The sequence below is a fragment of the Belonocnema kinseyi genome, chromosome 8, assembly GCF_010883055.1.
Source record: "Belonocnema kinseyi isolate 2016_QV_RU_SX_M_011 chromosome 8, B_treatae_v1, whole genome shotgun sequence".
In the NCBI taxonomy this organism is placed as follows: domain Eukaryota; kingdom Metazoa; phylum Arthropoda; class Insecta; order Hymenoptera; family Cynipidae; genus Belonocnema; species Belonocnema kinseyi.
The window spans coordinates 40665384-40682681 of NC_046664.1; the positions used below are offsets into that span (position 1 = coordinate 40665384).

At 28.9% G+C, this 17298-nt stretch overlaps 1 protein-coding gene across 1 annotated transcript in view; it reads left to right on the plus strand.

Moving 5' to 3' along the window:
* LOC117178453 (glutamate receptor ionotropic, kainate 1-like) overlaps window positions 1-17298 on the plus strand; it is an 87949-nt gene that overhangs the window by 45237 nt on the left and 25414 nt on the right. The window contains exons 3-4 of the mRNA XM_033369879.1: window positions 2597-2848; window positions 14690-14865. Coding sequence (XP_033225770.1) covers window positions 2597-2848; window positions 14690-14865 — 428 coding nt within the window. The remainder of the gene's footprint in view (window positions 1-2596; window positions 2849-14689; window positions 14866-17298) is intronic.

A 17298-nucleotide genomic window follows, 5' to 3' on the forward strand; every position in this document is an offset into this window, starting at 1 on the left:
ATCTCTATCCCATCCACACACTACTCCTTTCCCCTGCCGAGTGAGTCACGCCTACCCCGAAAGGGAAATGGCTTAATGGTGTAATAATAATAATAATATATCAAAATACCAAAACATGCTAAGCCACCTATTTTTCAAAAAATAGTCATTAAACTGATCTATCTACCTTGAAAAAAAGAAACTAAATTTGTTAACATTCTTCCTCCAGAAAGGTTTTTCGCTTTTCCTGTAGAATTAGGTTGATTAGACTTAGCACTGTTCAGCTTTCCCCGGTTTAATTTTACTTATGTTTCAGTATTTCGACATTACTTCAATTTGTCGATCAATTCAAACAAAGAAAGTTCTTGCTGAATTTCTATTTATGAAATTGAAAAAAAAAAATTAAACGTATCATCTATTTCGATTCAGAAGCTTACAATGATGTTAGAAGCCGTGCCAGGAATTCTTTGATAGCAAAGAAGTAGGAAGCAAGCTGATAGAATTGTGCACGTCTCTCGCCGCAGGACGAAAGGATCCCATCGAATGAAGCGGAAGAACCTACTTGCGGATGTATCAATTTCCTCTATACTGTCCACGAACGCAACTACTCTATCGAAAATACTTCTAGTCGTTGTCAAGACATTTATATCGTCAATTTTCACAGATATTTATTCATCAAATACATTTATCTCGTTTGATAAATTATAACCATCCACACATTTTGAATGCGATCGCATGTACATAATATCAATTTTGGTCAATTTAAGGTTATTTGAAGAAGACTTTTCTCTACCCCTTACATTTTGAATCATAAATCTCTATTCTCTGGACTAAAAATACCGAACTTAAAAGTATCACGACGGTTGCAAGAGTTCTGGGTGTGGCATTGAAGGCAAATGCTATAGGATGTGTTCAAAAGAAAAACCTTTCTTATTAAAAAATTCATTTTCTCGTAGTTAAATAGGAATTAAAATAAAATAATTTAGAGGTTTTTAGTATTGGTATTAAGCTCTCATGACCATATATAGTGACATAAGGTACTTTTTTTCAAGCAAATTTGGATATTGTTTCGTCCGCGTATAAGGCCATCCTCAGTGCCAGATATATGTACTTATTAAGTTATAAAAATTAAAATTAAAATTAAATCTTTGATTTACAACTTAAATAATAAATAATGCATGCCTCATGACGTGAAAATGAATAAGGAAATTACGATTCATTACGTAAATACGATTTTGGAAATTTCAGATTATATTTTGAAATCAATGTAAACAAAATTAATCAATTATCTTCACCATAAACGAGATTTGAAGGGAATTAAAACGATTCGTAAATTTCGCCATTTCCAAAATCCTTAAGACATGTTATGAGATCTTAAGGAATTTTGAGAGGTTTCAAGAAAATGCAAAAGTTTTAGGATATTTCAAATGATTCCAAATGATTACGAAAGGTTTCACAGATTTATAATGATTATTGAAAACTTCAAGAGTTTCAAGAAATTTCGTTAGACAAGTTTAGGGAAAATCTGAATTTTTTAAAAAGATATTTCACCAGATTTTAACGTATACTGCCAGAAGTATTCAAGAGATACTGGCAGGATTTCAAATGATTTTGCGGAATTTAAAGGAAATAAAAGATTTTTACAAAATCGTGCAAAGATTTCAACAAAGTTGAACGTATTTAAAGGGGTTCGATCATATGCCAGAATTCGCAAAGCTTTTTAGGATTTCACTAGATCTCAAAGATTTTGAAAAACTTTTGAAGAATGACAGAAGCTTTAAAGTATTTCAAACGATTCCAAAGGATTACGAGAAGTTTCATAGATTTTAAATTTCGACGATTTCACGACATTTGAAAGGAGTTTAAGAAAATTCAAATGTGGATTTTTAATAGCGTTGAAAAGAGTTTAATGGTCAACATTTTAGGGCAACATTCCAAGAGATTCTAAAAGACTCGTACGGTTTAAAATGATTTTAAATTGATTTAAAATGGACTTGACATAATTCAAGGGATATCACCAGTTTTTAGGGATTTTTTGGGATTTGCGCGGATTTTAAATGATTATGAAGGATTTTTATGGAATTTTGAAGGTTTAAAATTTTAAAAGTCCACCACCTCCCCCCTAAGTAAGGATTCGTAAGAATCAAAAAAGATAGAATTTTAATTTTTTTAAATTAATAAGTGAATATCATACACTAAGGAGGGACCCTATCGGCGGCCGAACGTTTGCCAAATTCGTTTTTAATATACCTTTTATAACATTTTAATACTTGGCTCAATGAAATCAGGCATCTGCAAAGAAACCAATAACCATGTCAATAAAAAAAAATTTAATCGATTCTGTACTACTTAAATCCAACCATTTAAAAATTGTGGACGTTCTCGTGAACTCAGTTATGACTAGTGCTTGTTTAGGAGACATTCGCCCTTTCATAAGTTGAGGCCAAATTATTACTTTAGGTTTTAAGTGGGGGATGATACTGAGACCTATGGTGAATTAATTGGGACAAATGTTTAAATCTAACTAATTATACATTTCAAAATAAGAATAAGTTATAAACAGGTCTTTTTCAATTAATATAAATTATGTAACATATTATCTAATTTATTATTGCAGCCTGTCAACAGTTATCGAGATCAGTACAAGGAATCTTCGGTCCTTCAGATCCCCTCTTAGGTGCTCACATACAAAGTATTTGCGAAGCACTAGACGTACCTCACTTGGAAGCCAGAGTAGACTTCGAACCCACCTTCAAGGAATTTAGTATAAATCTCTATCCTGCTCAAGATCATCTAAATAAGGCCTTTCAGGACCTAATGTCCTTTCTCAATTGGACAAAAGTCGCCATAATCTACGAGGAGGATTACGGTAAGTTAAAATTCTTGATAAAATGAGGGTAATTGTCACATTAAAGGCAAACTTGAAATCCCTGTAATATAACATCAAATTAGAATCCATTGAGACTTTTGATTGAATATACCACCTTGATCAAAAATTTTTAGGACTTTATTTTCAAAATCAAAAATACAAGTTTATTCATCAGCTAGCGAGGTCATCAGTAGGCAACGAAATGAGGGCCTAATAATAGGGCCTTTATAAAATCTAGCTGGTCCCTCACACACTAATATACAAAAGCATAGTCTATTGTTTCTTATTTTGTTGATTCAAATAAAATATTATTAAATTATTGAAAAGTTGATCATGCTTTAAATTCTGAAGTGTGATGTTATGATTGCAGTAGTATTAATGTTTAATCAGCAAATTGCCATAATCTATTACCAGAAATTTTCGATTTAAAGAAGGAAAATATGAATCCAATTGTAAAATACATTTTTTTTTTTTGCAAAAGTTTATTCCAAAGATTTTATACATTTTTGTAGCCTCTGTTTTCTCGTATTTGATTGAAATTCTATTTTTAAAATATCCGCAAGCGCCGAGAATCGAACGCACGCACCGCAGGCTTATAAGTCGAACGCCTAATCCGCATAGCTACGATGCCACGCTGAGTGCGGTATCATAAATACTTGATGGCATTCATCCGATACTTTAGAAATTAGGGAAAAAGGTTTTTGAAGCTCGATTTGTTACATACGATTTTTAAACATACTTACGTGATTCCAGATTAAATCGATCTTTAAGAAAAATTCTTTTAAAATTTCTAAGGCACCAAATGTTTTTAATTTTTTCCGAAAAAAATGAAATTTTTCAAAGTTTGCATCTCGGTAATTTTTCTAATTTCTTCTTTTTCTGATGTAAGTATAAGTAAGCATAAGATCATTAATGTACTTTTTTGCACTCACAGCTTGATTACCCATGTTACCTGTCGAGGGCCTTACAAGGTCCCCTCGAGAAAATAATTAATTGATAGAAATTATTTCTTAAAGTATTTCTTTATGAATGAAGCTTTTTATCTCATTTAATTGCAAAATACATTACTAAAAAATGAGTATATAACTCATGTAAGACAAGTAGCACACAACAATAACCTGTCAAGAGCTAGCAGAGGGAAAGTCTAGTTCTTCCAGCTAGGAAATCTGGCTGCGGCCTCGTGAGAGCCAATATTTAGTTTAGGCATAAAGAGGCCATTTCTACTCGGAATCGACTGCAAGGCACTTATGCCAGCTCTTGATCCAATCCTCGAAACATTTTTTATTATCGGTTTGCGGTATAGCCATCAGAGCGATCTTCGATTTTTCCATGACCTCATCTCGGCTGCTGTAACGCGTTCCGCGGAGCAGTTTCTTGAGTCGACCGAATAGGAAAAAGTTGCAGGGAGCGAAGTCAGGGGACAATATCGATATGATGAATACATAGTCTGTTCGTTTTTTATCCTTACTTAATCTAATATGAGAGCACCCCAAATGTCATTGCATCGCGGCGTCCCACCCTCACTTTGTTCAAGGATATACCGATTTTCTATTATATTTTTAGAAGTATATCAAAAACACTTATTGAATCAAGTTTGTAAACTTGAGAGGAGCAAACTTTTAATTTATTCCCATATTTTTAGCCAAAAATAATATTCTATAGCCCTCAAAGACTGCTTCTCAATTTTTTTTATTTCAATCGTCATTACCAGCGATATTTTTTCCTAGTAAAATATTGTTCATGAGTAAAAATGCTTCTACTTGAGTTCAATTTGGTCATGTCTTGAGTTCGTTTCCAATACATCGATGTCTGGCTGCGTCTCAAAAGTGAGTCGAGTAATAGGCCTTCGCCTTACTTTCATGGCCACGACAGGTAAAACGACGTTTACTTGTCTGAAGACGAGCCTTATCTTGACTGAGATGGACAAACCTTTTTCTGCTCATAAATGATATTAAAATTGATGAATGAAAAATTTGTAATTATTAAATTAGTTATTTGCATTCAAAAAATTCAGAATCTGTTGTTCTGATCGAGTATAACCCTTAAAATTTTTCTTCAAACAAAAATACAAATTGTAACTCAAGAGATAAATGTATGTCTTCAAGACATAGAAACTTGCCTTGAAGGCATAAATTAATGTCTAGCTCCATCTCAAAACTGATAAATGCTGTAGTCGAACTTTTCGACATAAGTATGTCTTGCTTGGAGGCAATTTAAGTCGAACTCAAGTCGAAGAATTTTTACTCGAGTAGTTACAGTTAAGTAAAAAATAGAATTATTAGGCGTATCGTTCGGTACTAGATTCTTGAAAAAATTAACCTTAAAATATTAGTATTTTTTATGAATTCGATATGAAAACTGAAAAGTGAATTTTAAAAAAAGGGCTTATCATCGGTGTGTTAAACGCATCGACATATAGAAATGGGCTGATGACACTCTGGGGAGAACGGAAATGAGCTTTTAAGATAGCGAAAACATTCGGTGGGTATGTCTGCCTTTTAATATTCCAGGGCTGTCCTATGCACGGGCCTGTGCTTCATCAAGCTCCACCCGAGTGAAAATTCTTCGACTTGAGTTCGACTAGAACATGCTGAAGTCGTAAATTTCGACTTCCTCATGTCTCATGTGCCAGACTTCAATTTATGTCTTGAAGACAAGTTGATATGTCTTGAAGACGTATATTTATGTCTTGAGTAGAATTTTAATGGCTCCAAAAGGAGCGGCTTATAATTTCAAGTGTATACCTGTCCTAACAAAAAAGGTAATTCTGTCTCCAAGCCATAGATGCCTGGCTGCGTCTCAGACCTGAGTCCAGACTTTGGCATAGAATAGTTTGTCTCACTTTGATGGTCACGGCAGGTAAGGGATCGTTCATAAATTGCGTGACGCGTTTTTCTTTTGTTTCTATCGTTGTATCCTTTTTAATTTCAGGGAAACTTAGCTCTCATTTTTCTTTATATAAAAGAAAAACGCGTCACGAAATTTAAGATCGATCCCTAAGACGGCGTTTACTTGTTTCAAGCCAAGCCTTGTCTTGGCTAAGACGACATTTACTTGTCTCAAGATGAGCCTTCACTGTAAAAAGAGGTTGTTGAATTTTAGTACGCTAAACGTATGTAAAAATTGGACTCACGCGCAGTCGCGTCAAATTAGTATAGAAATGTCTAAAACTGAAAAAAGTGTAAAATTCTCAATTGAACTGCAATTTAATAGTTGAAGCCTAAACTCAAATACTTAAATCATTAAGATAATATTAAAAATAGATTTGTAATTGCGCAAGCGTATATGGCACAAAATTTATAATTTAAAATCAGTCACTTGCATTCATGCTTTCGCTGAAAGTGAGCAATAAAGTTTAAATCAGAAAAGTTAGCTGGTGGATCCAGTGAAATACCTAATACATTTCAACATAAGATGCGTTATTTAAAAAATAGAATAGGTTAAAAACACCAATTTTAAAATTCCCTAACTTTCCCTCATTTTTCCGAAAGCAATTATTTATTTTCTCTGACCGTTATAAATATGCCTTTCAGTTTAAATATTCAGGCAAAAAAATTAATGTCCAACAAAAAATTTGAATCTTCAACTAACAAGATTGATTTTTTACCCATAAAACTGATTTTTAACAATATATCAAAATTTTTAACCAAAGAAATAAATTCTCTTCTAAGGTAAGGAATCTTTAACAAACAAAATTTTAAACAATAATTTAAATTTTCTACCATCAAAGACAAATTTTTAATAAAATGCATGAATGGGCAAATAAAAAAGAAACAGCTTTTACCCAAAATAGAATTTTTCAACAAAATAGTTCATTTTTCACCAAAGAAATAATTTATCAACTATACTGATAAATTTTTTCTCACGTGGATTAAAATTCCACAACGAAGGCGGAATTTTCTAGAAAATACATACGTTTTCTATTCAATAGTTAGATTTTCAAACAAAGAAGATACATTTTTAACCAAACACAGAATAGTTCAGTTTTCAGTTGGAAAATTAATTTTAAACAAACAATAAAAAAAGAATTTTCACAACAAAAATATTTTAATTTTCAACTAAAGAAATAAATTTTCAAGCCTGATGATAAATCTTCAATAAAACAATGAATTTTGAACAAAATAGTTGGATTTTTTATCAAAAAGATTAGTTTATAACCATAAGCAGTAATTTTCTATTAAAAAAAAACGAATTTTGAACAAAACAGATAAATTTTCAATTCAGAAAATTCATTTTCAAGCCAAAAAGAGTTTTTAACAAGATAGTTAAGTTTTTAACAAGAGAAATGATTTTTCGAATATAATAATAAATTTGTCACTAAAAAGATAAATATTCGATCAAACAAAAACTGTTTACAAAACATGAATGAATTATCAAAACAATATATGAGTTTTAAACAGAAGAAAATAGATTTTGAACCAAGCACGCAGTAGTTAAATTATTATTAGTTTCAATATTAATTATGAACCAAAAAATAGTAATATTCCAGAAAATAGTTAAATTTGTAACCAAAGAAATTAATTTTGAAGTGTAATGATTAATCTTCAATAAAAATATTAATTTTCAACCAAATACACAGATTTTTTTACCAAGAAGATAAGTTTCAACCAAAAAGATTCATTTTCTATGCCAAAAAGACGAATTTTGAACGAAAAACATGAAATTTCATTAAACGAAGATACATTTTCTATTATATTTTTAACAAACAGAAAGAATTTTTTACAAAAAAGTTTAATTTCTATCCGAAGAAATTAATTTTTAACAAAATACATGAATCTTTCAATAAAAAAGATAAATTTTCAACCAAAGTTAAAATAATTAAATTTTTATTTAAAAAATTAATTTTTAACCAATCGAAAACAAATTTTCAATAAAATAGTTAGATTTTTAACAATTACTTATTTATACTTATGTAACATGATTTTTTTAACTTGGTAATTATTTGTGACTTCATCTCATGAGTAATTTGTGGAAATCATGTCAAAAACAGTTTTCGTCCCCTGCCAATCATCATAAAATTTTGTGGTTAATCAAAATGCTTTCAAAATCAGTAACCATATAACTTGATGTGTATTTCACCACATTTCAATGGTTAATAATACGATCCTTTTCGAATGCTAATAACTATTTTGTTGTTGTCAATCATTGTATTTTTAAAAATTATAGTTAATTTATTTAAATTATTGTTAATTTTTTACAATTACTTTTCATTTTTTTAAACATAAGTTACGTACTGATTTTAACTCTTAACCTACTCTGTAGTAATTTCAATCATTTTAAAATTTATAATTTGTTCTTTTAGAATTTCGCTTGACGCTTACAGTATTTTTTTAACTTTTTAAAATAGAAAAATAATGGTACCGATTACCCTACTTTATTTGCTATGTGTTGTATATTGTGTTTCTTTTTTTTCTGTTTATTGTAACAGCTTTTAATTATTTAATAATTCGGGTATCTGAGATAGTAGGTAACTAAAGTGTAATTTTGGTAATTATAGAAAAAAATTGTGCCTTAATATTAAATTTATATCTTAATTAAAAAATTTCGGAGAACAAAACCGCGCTAGTAGCATACGTGTTTATTTTCTAGTATGAACAAATAAAACGTGTTAAATCAGTTTCACCTCAGTAAAAGAATTTCAGCCACCAGAAACTCCTACACATTGTCGGGAGAAAACCTACTTATTGGCCTGTTTTATCTGCAGGCCAGTTTCTCCTCTTGCAACGGCAAATAAGAACGATAATGTACTACGACAACAGCGCAGCGACTACAACACCAAACCAGACCTCGCGACGAAGCGGAGATGCAAGCGTAGCTTTGTGTAAATTCAATTAAAGTCCCCTCTGGGCTTTACATGGAGCTTTTTCCTCTTTTCGTTTTTTTGTATTATTTTTTTCCACTTTTCAAGAGAAAAAGGAGTAAGTCAAGAAGGACACAAAGCGTGAAACTATATTATCGCGTTTCTTTCTGTTGTATAAAAATCCCTTTATTATGATTCAAATTTAAAAAATTCGAGAATATTGTCGTGAAGCAATTTTTCACTTCAGAGAGTGTTCTTTTCAAAAACAAACTAAATTTTAAAAGACAATTGGCTATTGCTAAAAAAATAAGTTTTCTGAATGGGAATTTTATTTCTCATATTGTGCTCTTTACGCATTTATTTACTGGATATCTTTAAAGGAGTACCAAATTTAAAAAAAGTTCTTATCCCCTAGATAGGGGTTTATAATTTTTGTCTATTTAGTGGTAAAGAAGACTAAAAAAAAATTTTTAAATAGGAAATACTACTAATTATAATATCATTTTTCACATTAACCCCTTACCAATAAGCAAAATACGTGCTTTTAATTTAGTAAGGATTATTTTATGTGAAAAACACAATAAAAAATTATTTTAGAATTAGTGGTATTTCCTCATTTTTCGGGGTCTTCTCAACCTCTAAATAGGGCAATTTCTTGAAATTAAAAAAAAACGAAAAGCGATGCTCATTTTGGTATTCAATGACGAGTAATTTGATACTTGTAACTTATTTTTATATTTTTTGCCGAAATCGCTAGAGAGGTCCAAAAAATGGGCTAACTTTGGTGTCACAACTTGCTATTTTTTCAGATTTATAAAAATTGATCTACAACCTTTAAATTGTCATAAAATGTTTGACAAGATTCCTTAGTTCATACACACACTCTTAAAAATTAGAGGCTAACCTTAACATTTGATAAAATTTCGATTTTTCTCCCTTATCAATTTTTTTCTTCACAATTTCAAAGATATTAAAAAAGATCCCCAAAGAAACAAAATATGCTGTTTAATTAGTATACAGGGTATTAATCCTCTTTGAACGGATGCATTTAAAAAATTTTCGAGCATTTTTTGTGTTTTTCTTTCAAGAAGCTAATTGAAGAATTTAAAGGCTTACATTAGATAAAGTTTTCACCAAATGTAAGAATATTAAGACATGAGTACTCAAATCAAATTATTTTATAACTTTTTTAAATGACCAAACTTTTTACGCAAGATTTTCTTCATTCCTTTTGTTGTTTGCGTTAAAAACTCGAAAGTTGTATTTTTCTAAAATAAAAATTCTCTTGGATACGAAGATAGTTTCTCATCTAATATTTATAGGCCGAATTCTTTTTAAAAAATATTATTTTAATATTTAGCTGAAGTTTCAAAAATCTAGTTCGAGTAGTACGAACTTAGAAAAATATTTGGAAAGAGAAACATTATAAAAGTATCCTGATATATCTTCTGTATACATTTTATTAGTCTATAGGTGACCAAACACAAACAAAAATATCAGCAAAGCATTTAACTTTTAAAAATAATATTGATTTCAATCAATAAAAAACAGTTTTACATTTTCGTAAAATTTTCTAATAGAACACAACGAAGGTCCCCTTTTTTGTCATTGTTTTTATAAGATCTTGCCCCAAAGAGTCAGAAAAAAATTACTAATACAAAGTTTGAATTTCAGAAAACAAAACAAAAACTTAAATTTCAGAAGAACACCAAACTTGGCAAAAACGGGCCCTAAATCTTCGGCTCCGAACATAATGTTTAATGGCTATCCAAAATTGTTACAATAAAGAGTAAGGAAATAACATGAAAATAACTCATTCCTGCGTGAAATCTACATTAATTTTAATGAATTTTCCAAACATTAAATAATAATTTATAGCAGTTGTCACATATCACCATCATAATTGCAGAAACGTGAATGTACACTTGACACTACATCAATTTAAATGAAAAAATCGGTATGACTACCACTTTTCATAACATATGAAGAATGATCCCTAGCCTTTTTTTCTTTTTTAATAGCTGGAAAACGAACGGACATTCACGTACTCTAAATCCATCATATCCACTCGTATTTTATGAACCATCAAGAGTAAAAATGAAAAGTGGACGTCAAATACCCACGTGAAAGGGATACGTGATTAATTTTTCGCTTACTGTAAACACCCCGAAAAAGATTCCATAATATAAAACATATTATCTCATTTTCACTTAAACTAGGTTCTTTAAACTCTAATAGGACTGAGTTTACGCGCAAGGACATTTATCACCATTACGAATAGTTATCGGGACATTAGCTGCAAAAGTTTCACAATTTTCGTATGCAGATCCTTTTTAAACTTCTAGACTTTTTAAATGTAGCCAATAAAAAACATGTTCCATTGTTTTAACATTTTAATGATAATCTCACTGTTTTGTAAAATTTAAAGGTGACAGTAAATATTTAATCTAAAATTAAATATGGGAATTTATAGTAAGATTATTGTTAATTACACTTGCTATAAATGCAAGCATGCGAAGAGTGCATTCACATTCTTGGATTTGTATTTTCTAACATTCAAAAATATAAACAATTGAAATTCCATTATCAATCAAAGTTTTAAATACTAGATCTAAAGAAGAATTCAAACAGTAAATAATAATTAGTATTATTTTTAAATAAAAGCTTTTAAAATTAAGTAATTTAAAATTTTATAGTATTAAACCACAAGCTCTTAAAATTTTAAAAATTAAGACTAAAATTTTGAAAATGTGAGATATTTATTGTAAAGAAGTAAAATTATATCATTTCTAATTAAAAGCATTTTAAATTAAACAATTTTATTTTAAATGAAAGTATTTCGAAACTTAATAATTTCACATTACAATCACGAAAGAAAATTTAAAATGGGAAACTAAGGGCGCAGTCTCATGGAGGTAGATTAGTAGAATAGTGGAACAGTTATGACCAGTGAGGTGATTGCTAGACTTGTGCAGGCACCTTATTTATAAAAACTGTTCCACTATTCTACTAATCTACCTCCATGGGACTGTGCCCTCAATTAAATCTTTTAAAGTTAAAGCTTCTACAATTTTAAATATTTAAATTCTTAATACATACAAAAATGATAAATTAACATTAAATTTAAATAGAATTTTTTAAGATCATTACAAAAATTCAACGTTATTTTCACCGCGCGAAAATGAAAGTTTTTTATTGGAAACATTTCAAATTCAATTATACCGAAAAAATGTTGTAAATGAAAAGTAATTAAAAATTATAAACTTGGAAAATGAACATTTTGACATCGGAATGTTGAAAATTTTGAAATCCAAAGTTTATTCGAAACTGACAAAATTTGAGTCACCAATAATTACGATATTAAAAGTCTGTATACAGAAGCTCTATGAATTTCAATTATTCTAAATAAATTTAAATCTCACAGACAAACAATTTTCAACATTTTATATAAAAACTTAAAATAATAATAAATTCATTTTAATTACAAAAGTAAAACTTTTGCAAGGGAAAAATTAAGAAATTAGCTTTCAATATGAAAAATTTATAGCACTAAATTTATAGTCGCGAGTTTGAAGGCCCCACAGCGCGCGACTGTTGTTTCTCGCACGTCACGCTCGATATTGTATTTATCTAGAGCTACGCGCTCCGTCTTTATATTTCCGAACATTCTTGCACAAACCTTTTATAATTACGATTCAAAACATCCACCACTGTAATTTTGTGATTGTGAATTCTCTTTTGTTAAAAGAGCTTAGCTCGGGAGCATTCTCATCACGTATCTCGTGCTTCGCACTCGATTTTGTCCAAAATGTCAACTTTTCTACATTATGCACAACACTTTTATATGAAATATAATACATTTTTTATGTAACTCTGCCTGGGATTGCTTATTCAGATATTGAAAAATAAAGCACAAATTGTATTTATCATGATTATTTTAATATTTATTTTTTATTTTGATTTAAATTATATTATAAGCTGTGCTGAAACATGTATCATTACAATAAATTTATATCATTATAATTCATAATATGCATAAAAATTTAATCATACTAATTCTTATTTCCTTGTTTTTATAATTTTTTAATATTTTTAATCTTGTTTTTTACCATTAAAGAAAAACTACTGCACAACTGCATAGGGTCTAATACAGGTACCTATATAGGATCCTCTACAGGATCCAATATCCTCTTTCGTCTTTTCTGTCCTTTTTCCAAAAACTTAATTTTTTTATTTTTAATCTTCTTTTTTACGATTGGAAGAAAATTTACTTGTGTGCTTAGTCCACAAATTTCTTATTTTTCAGTTTTATTATAGTTTCTTACTACTAAAAACAAAAACTACGCGTCCTATGGAAAAGTAATTCATAAGAAATTAGTAGATCTTTCCAGGACGCGCAATTTTAGCATATTAATTTTTTTCGTATCTTGCATAGTTTGAGAAAAAATGCACTTTTTGGATTTTGCATTATTTTTGGTACGATCAAATTTTTAATTTTTCTAACCAAATTAAAAAAGTTGTTATGATATTCTTGTAGAGCTTTAAAAATTAACGTTTTTCTTTTTTAGTTTTTTTATTTTTTATTTTGAAAATGCTCTAACGCTGAAAATTTTTTTTTATAGAAAAAATCTTTAGAGTAAACTGTTTATGTTTCTAAAACTATAGACAACCGCACAAAGAATTTTTAAATCTTAAAAAAATGTGTTTTCAAAAATTTTTTTCACATCGTGGAGATTTTATGAAATCCGTCAAAGTGAAATTTTACATAAAACCAATACCTTCTCATTAGGATGAGATTGTAAAAATTTATTCAAATTCTGAAGTACATATCAACTTTAGGCTGTATAATTTATATCTATTTTGATTGTAAACAAAAACAATTTTCAGCTCTTTTACTTTAATTATTTGTAATACAAAACAAGATTGTATATGTATATGATTCCAGTGTTTGAAAGTACGCAAGTCAAAGTCTTTTAATTACAAATTTTTTTAAGTTGAGTTTGGAGTGTTTAATATACATTTGTACAAATTTCCAGATATTTTCAGAATTTATTGCCTTGGCAGGTCATTGTTTTGAATTGATTCCGGAATCATTTAATTCAAAATCGTTTAATTAAAAATCCGTCGAATTGGAAATTTGTGAACTAATATGTATGTCTTTTAATTGTATATTCTACCATTTAAGGAAATTTTTAAAACCAGATAATTTTTTATATTTGACACTGAAACCAAGAAACTTCACATATTCAATATTTTAAATGATTCAATTTGAAATTGAAAAAATTTAATATGAACCATTTAGAAAAATCAAATATAAAATAATTAAATTTGAAACTGACTATCAAGGCTTTTAATAATAAATGTTGTAATTTTTAAAGATTTAATGGTGAAATGGTCCTCACATTTTAAATATTTAAATTTCAAAGTACAAAATTGTGAACTTTGAAATGGAAAACATCCAAAAATGTAGATAATGTGAAACAAATATTTTTGAGTTTAAGCTTTTGTACTGAAAAAATTTTTTGTTACAAGTTCTCAGAAATACAACTGTTTCATAATAGCTTATTTTAAACTATAATTTTAACTTCCAATTGGAGAACTATTATAGATAATTTTGCATTATTTCATATACGCATCTGTATGATGCGAATGTAAAAATTGACAGCGCAATATTAATTGAGATAATTAATAACAAGAAAAAGCAATCTACACTTTTCAAGAAAATACCAAAGTTTTAATAAAATTAACAGCTAAATCAATTAGACTATTGAATTTCTTTTACCAATTTCATTATATGAAAATAAACATGGAGATTATGCCGAATTGGTCACAAAAATTAATTTAATCATTCAAAATCTCACTTGTCCTTAAAATTTAAATTTTGGATCCCTTTCGTTACCTACGTGACTCAGCATTTGTAAAGTTTCGATTAAAAAAGTATAATGTTTTTCCTCTATTAAAAAGTATTAAATACTAAATACGAAAACTTTTTGATTTAAAAACACTATTTAACTAATGTAAATGTTTTATTTTAATTTCAGGGTTGTTCAAGCTTCAAGATCTTGTTAAAACTCCGCCTTCAACAAAAACAGAAATGTACATACGCCAGGCTGGTCCTGGAACATACAGGCAGGTCCTTCGTGAAATTAGACACAAGGAAATTTACAAATTAATCATTGGCACAGATCCAGCGCACATGCAACAATTTTTCAGAGCCGTAAGTCATTTTTCTAATACAAGTCCAATGATTATTTTATATTTTTATCTGGAAACTATTTTTGTCGGGAAACCAGCGTTTGACATTGAATGAAGTTTTCATTTCTGTATTTTTTTTCAAGTGTAAAAACTGCAGCTGTGTGAGCAATCAAATGTTATTTAAATAATATGTTGAATATAAAAATGATGGATGCAACAGTTTATTTCAAGGAACAAAACATAGGATCAAGTAGTCAAAGTTTGTTAAAATACATTTTTTACACTAAAATCTTTAAAAAAAGAATTGCGTATTCCTTGAACTATATAAAAGGTCGAATTTTCGAAACTGCTTATAAGTTTTGTAACAATGCCTTTGCTGCCATTTTTTTATAAGCTTAATTTACATTAAATACTTTATTTTCAACATTAAAACTAATCTATAAAGTTTATACACTATATTATGTTGGAAATTCAAGATTTTAAGTTATCAGCGCAGAAATATTCTTAATTTTTACGGGTTTTTTAAACTTACAAGTTTTCAGCTAAACACTATTTCACAATAATTTTCAAGAGCAAACATATTAATGTTCAACCATCAAATTATATTTTTGTCCAAAAACGATAAATTTTTAACGAAAAAGATGCATTTTACATTATGAAATCGATTATGAAAGATCATCTCAAACCAAAAACAATGCATTTTTTAGAACCCAGTTTAAATTTAAACAAAAAAGAGTAAATTTTTAAAAAAATAGTTTAATCTTCAAGCTTTTTAAACTATTTTTGATCAAATAATTGAATATTTAACTAAAGAGATAAAGTTTTAAATAATATAATAAATCGTACAAAAAGTTAACAAAATAGTTCAAAATTCTCACAAGTAGTTTCTCTGTCAACCAAAAAGATAATTTTTGAAACAATTACTTTTATTTTTTGCCAAAACATACGAATTTTTTAACAAAATACACAAAATAGTTGCAAATTCAATAAAATACATAATTGAATTTTAAACCTGATAGTAGATCTTTGAACATAAGGAGTTTAATTGTGATCTAAAAATATAATATTAGATTTTTAAACAAAAAATCATGAAATGTTCGCCAAAAATGAATGGACTTTCTATCAGGCTCAACTATATCAATTTGACTATGAGCGAAAAAATGACCAAAAAGAAAACAAAAAAGAGAAATTCTTTAAAAAGAGGTGGAAACAGGAAATACTAGGCAAGAGAGTGTAAAGTTTGATATATGGAAGTGATTAAGTTATTATTGAACTGAATCCTTGCTGGTTCATTTGTCGCAAAATGCAAAATTATAAAATTTCTAATTATATTTTTTGGTGTGACGCCCTTCACCCTAAAAAGAGAAACTCAGTTTATAAAGAGGCTTCTAAAAAATACACTCAACTCCTGATATAAGACTAGTTTCGGACATAGGATGCCTTAACCTAACATGAATGCTCGACCATAAGAATATGGATCATTTCGTGGCAACTTAAAAATTTTCTCAGTGCTCTCAGAAACTCTAAAATATAAAATGAGGATGAGTGCATACTAGACTCGAAAATTCCTTGAATAGGCTATATAAGAACTAGTTTTCGTATAATCTTATTGCAAAGAGTAGCGGTATCAGTAAGATCAAAAGTTAAGCCAAAGTGGTTGGATGTACGCCAAAAGCTTCGGGGAAAGCTCTGGATTTTCGATGGTTCTTCTCGCATTTCAGACAATGTTATAAGTAGGATCAAAGTATTCGTGAAAATTGATCAGTTATCATCGATTCGAAACACGAAACTGTTCCTCTATTGTAAGGCCAACATTAAGTTGGAAATATCTCAAATATAAAATTCTAAAGACCGAATACATTTTAAATTGGGACAAAATAGGTTTGTTTTTTTAGAAGCAATAAAGTCATATGCATTTCGCCCATTTGCAAAAAAATTCTTTCAAAATTAAGTGTATTTCAATTTTATGTTTTATTTTTCAAATAACTAGAAATTGTGTGATCAACCTTGGTAACTTTAGACATAATTGAGACATTCATCGTTTTGGTTTTGATTTTTAGAACACTTTTTTTCATCTTTTGAAATCCACCAGATAATTCAAAATATTTTCAAAATTAACAAAATAGCGGCGAATTTACAGACAATATTAAAAATTGATTTTTTCAATAAAGCAACATTTATATTTTTTGCCAATTTTCCGTCGCGCTTGTACTTTCATGAGAAAGACATCCTTTGACTTTTCTGCGGGCTAATAAACTTTCGTAGCCAGGAGAATTTTTTTCTTCGTAAAATCGATTTTGTGATTTTTCTCGCAAACAACGATATATACAAAGAAATGCACAGAAAAAAGTTCAAACGTCCAAAAAAATTCTTTCAAAAATACATCCTGCTCTTTTGTGATATTTTGTATCGTTTGCGAAAAAAATTCAAAAAATGTATTTTAGGACAAGAAATT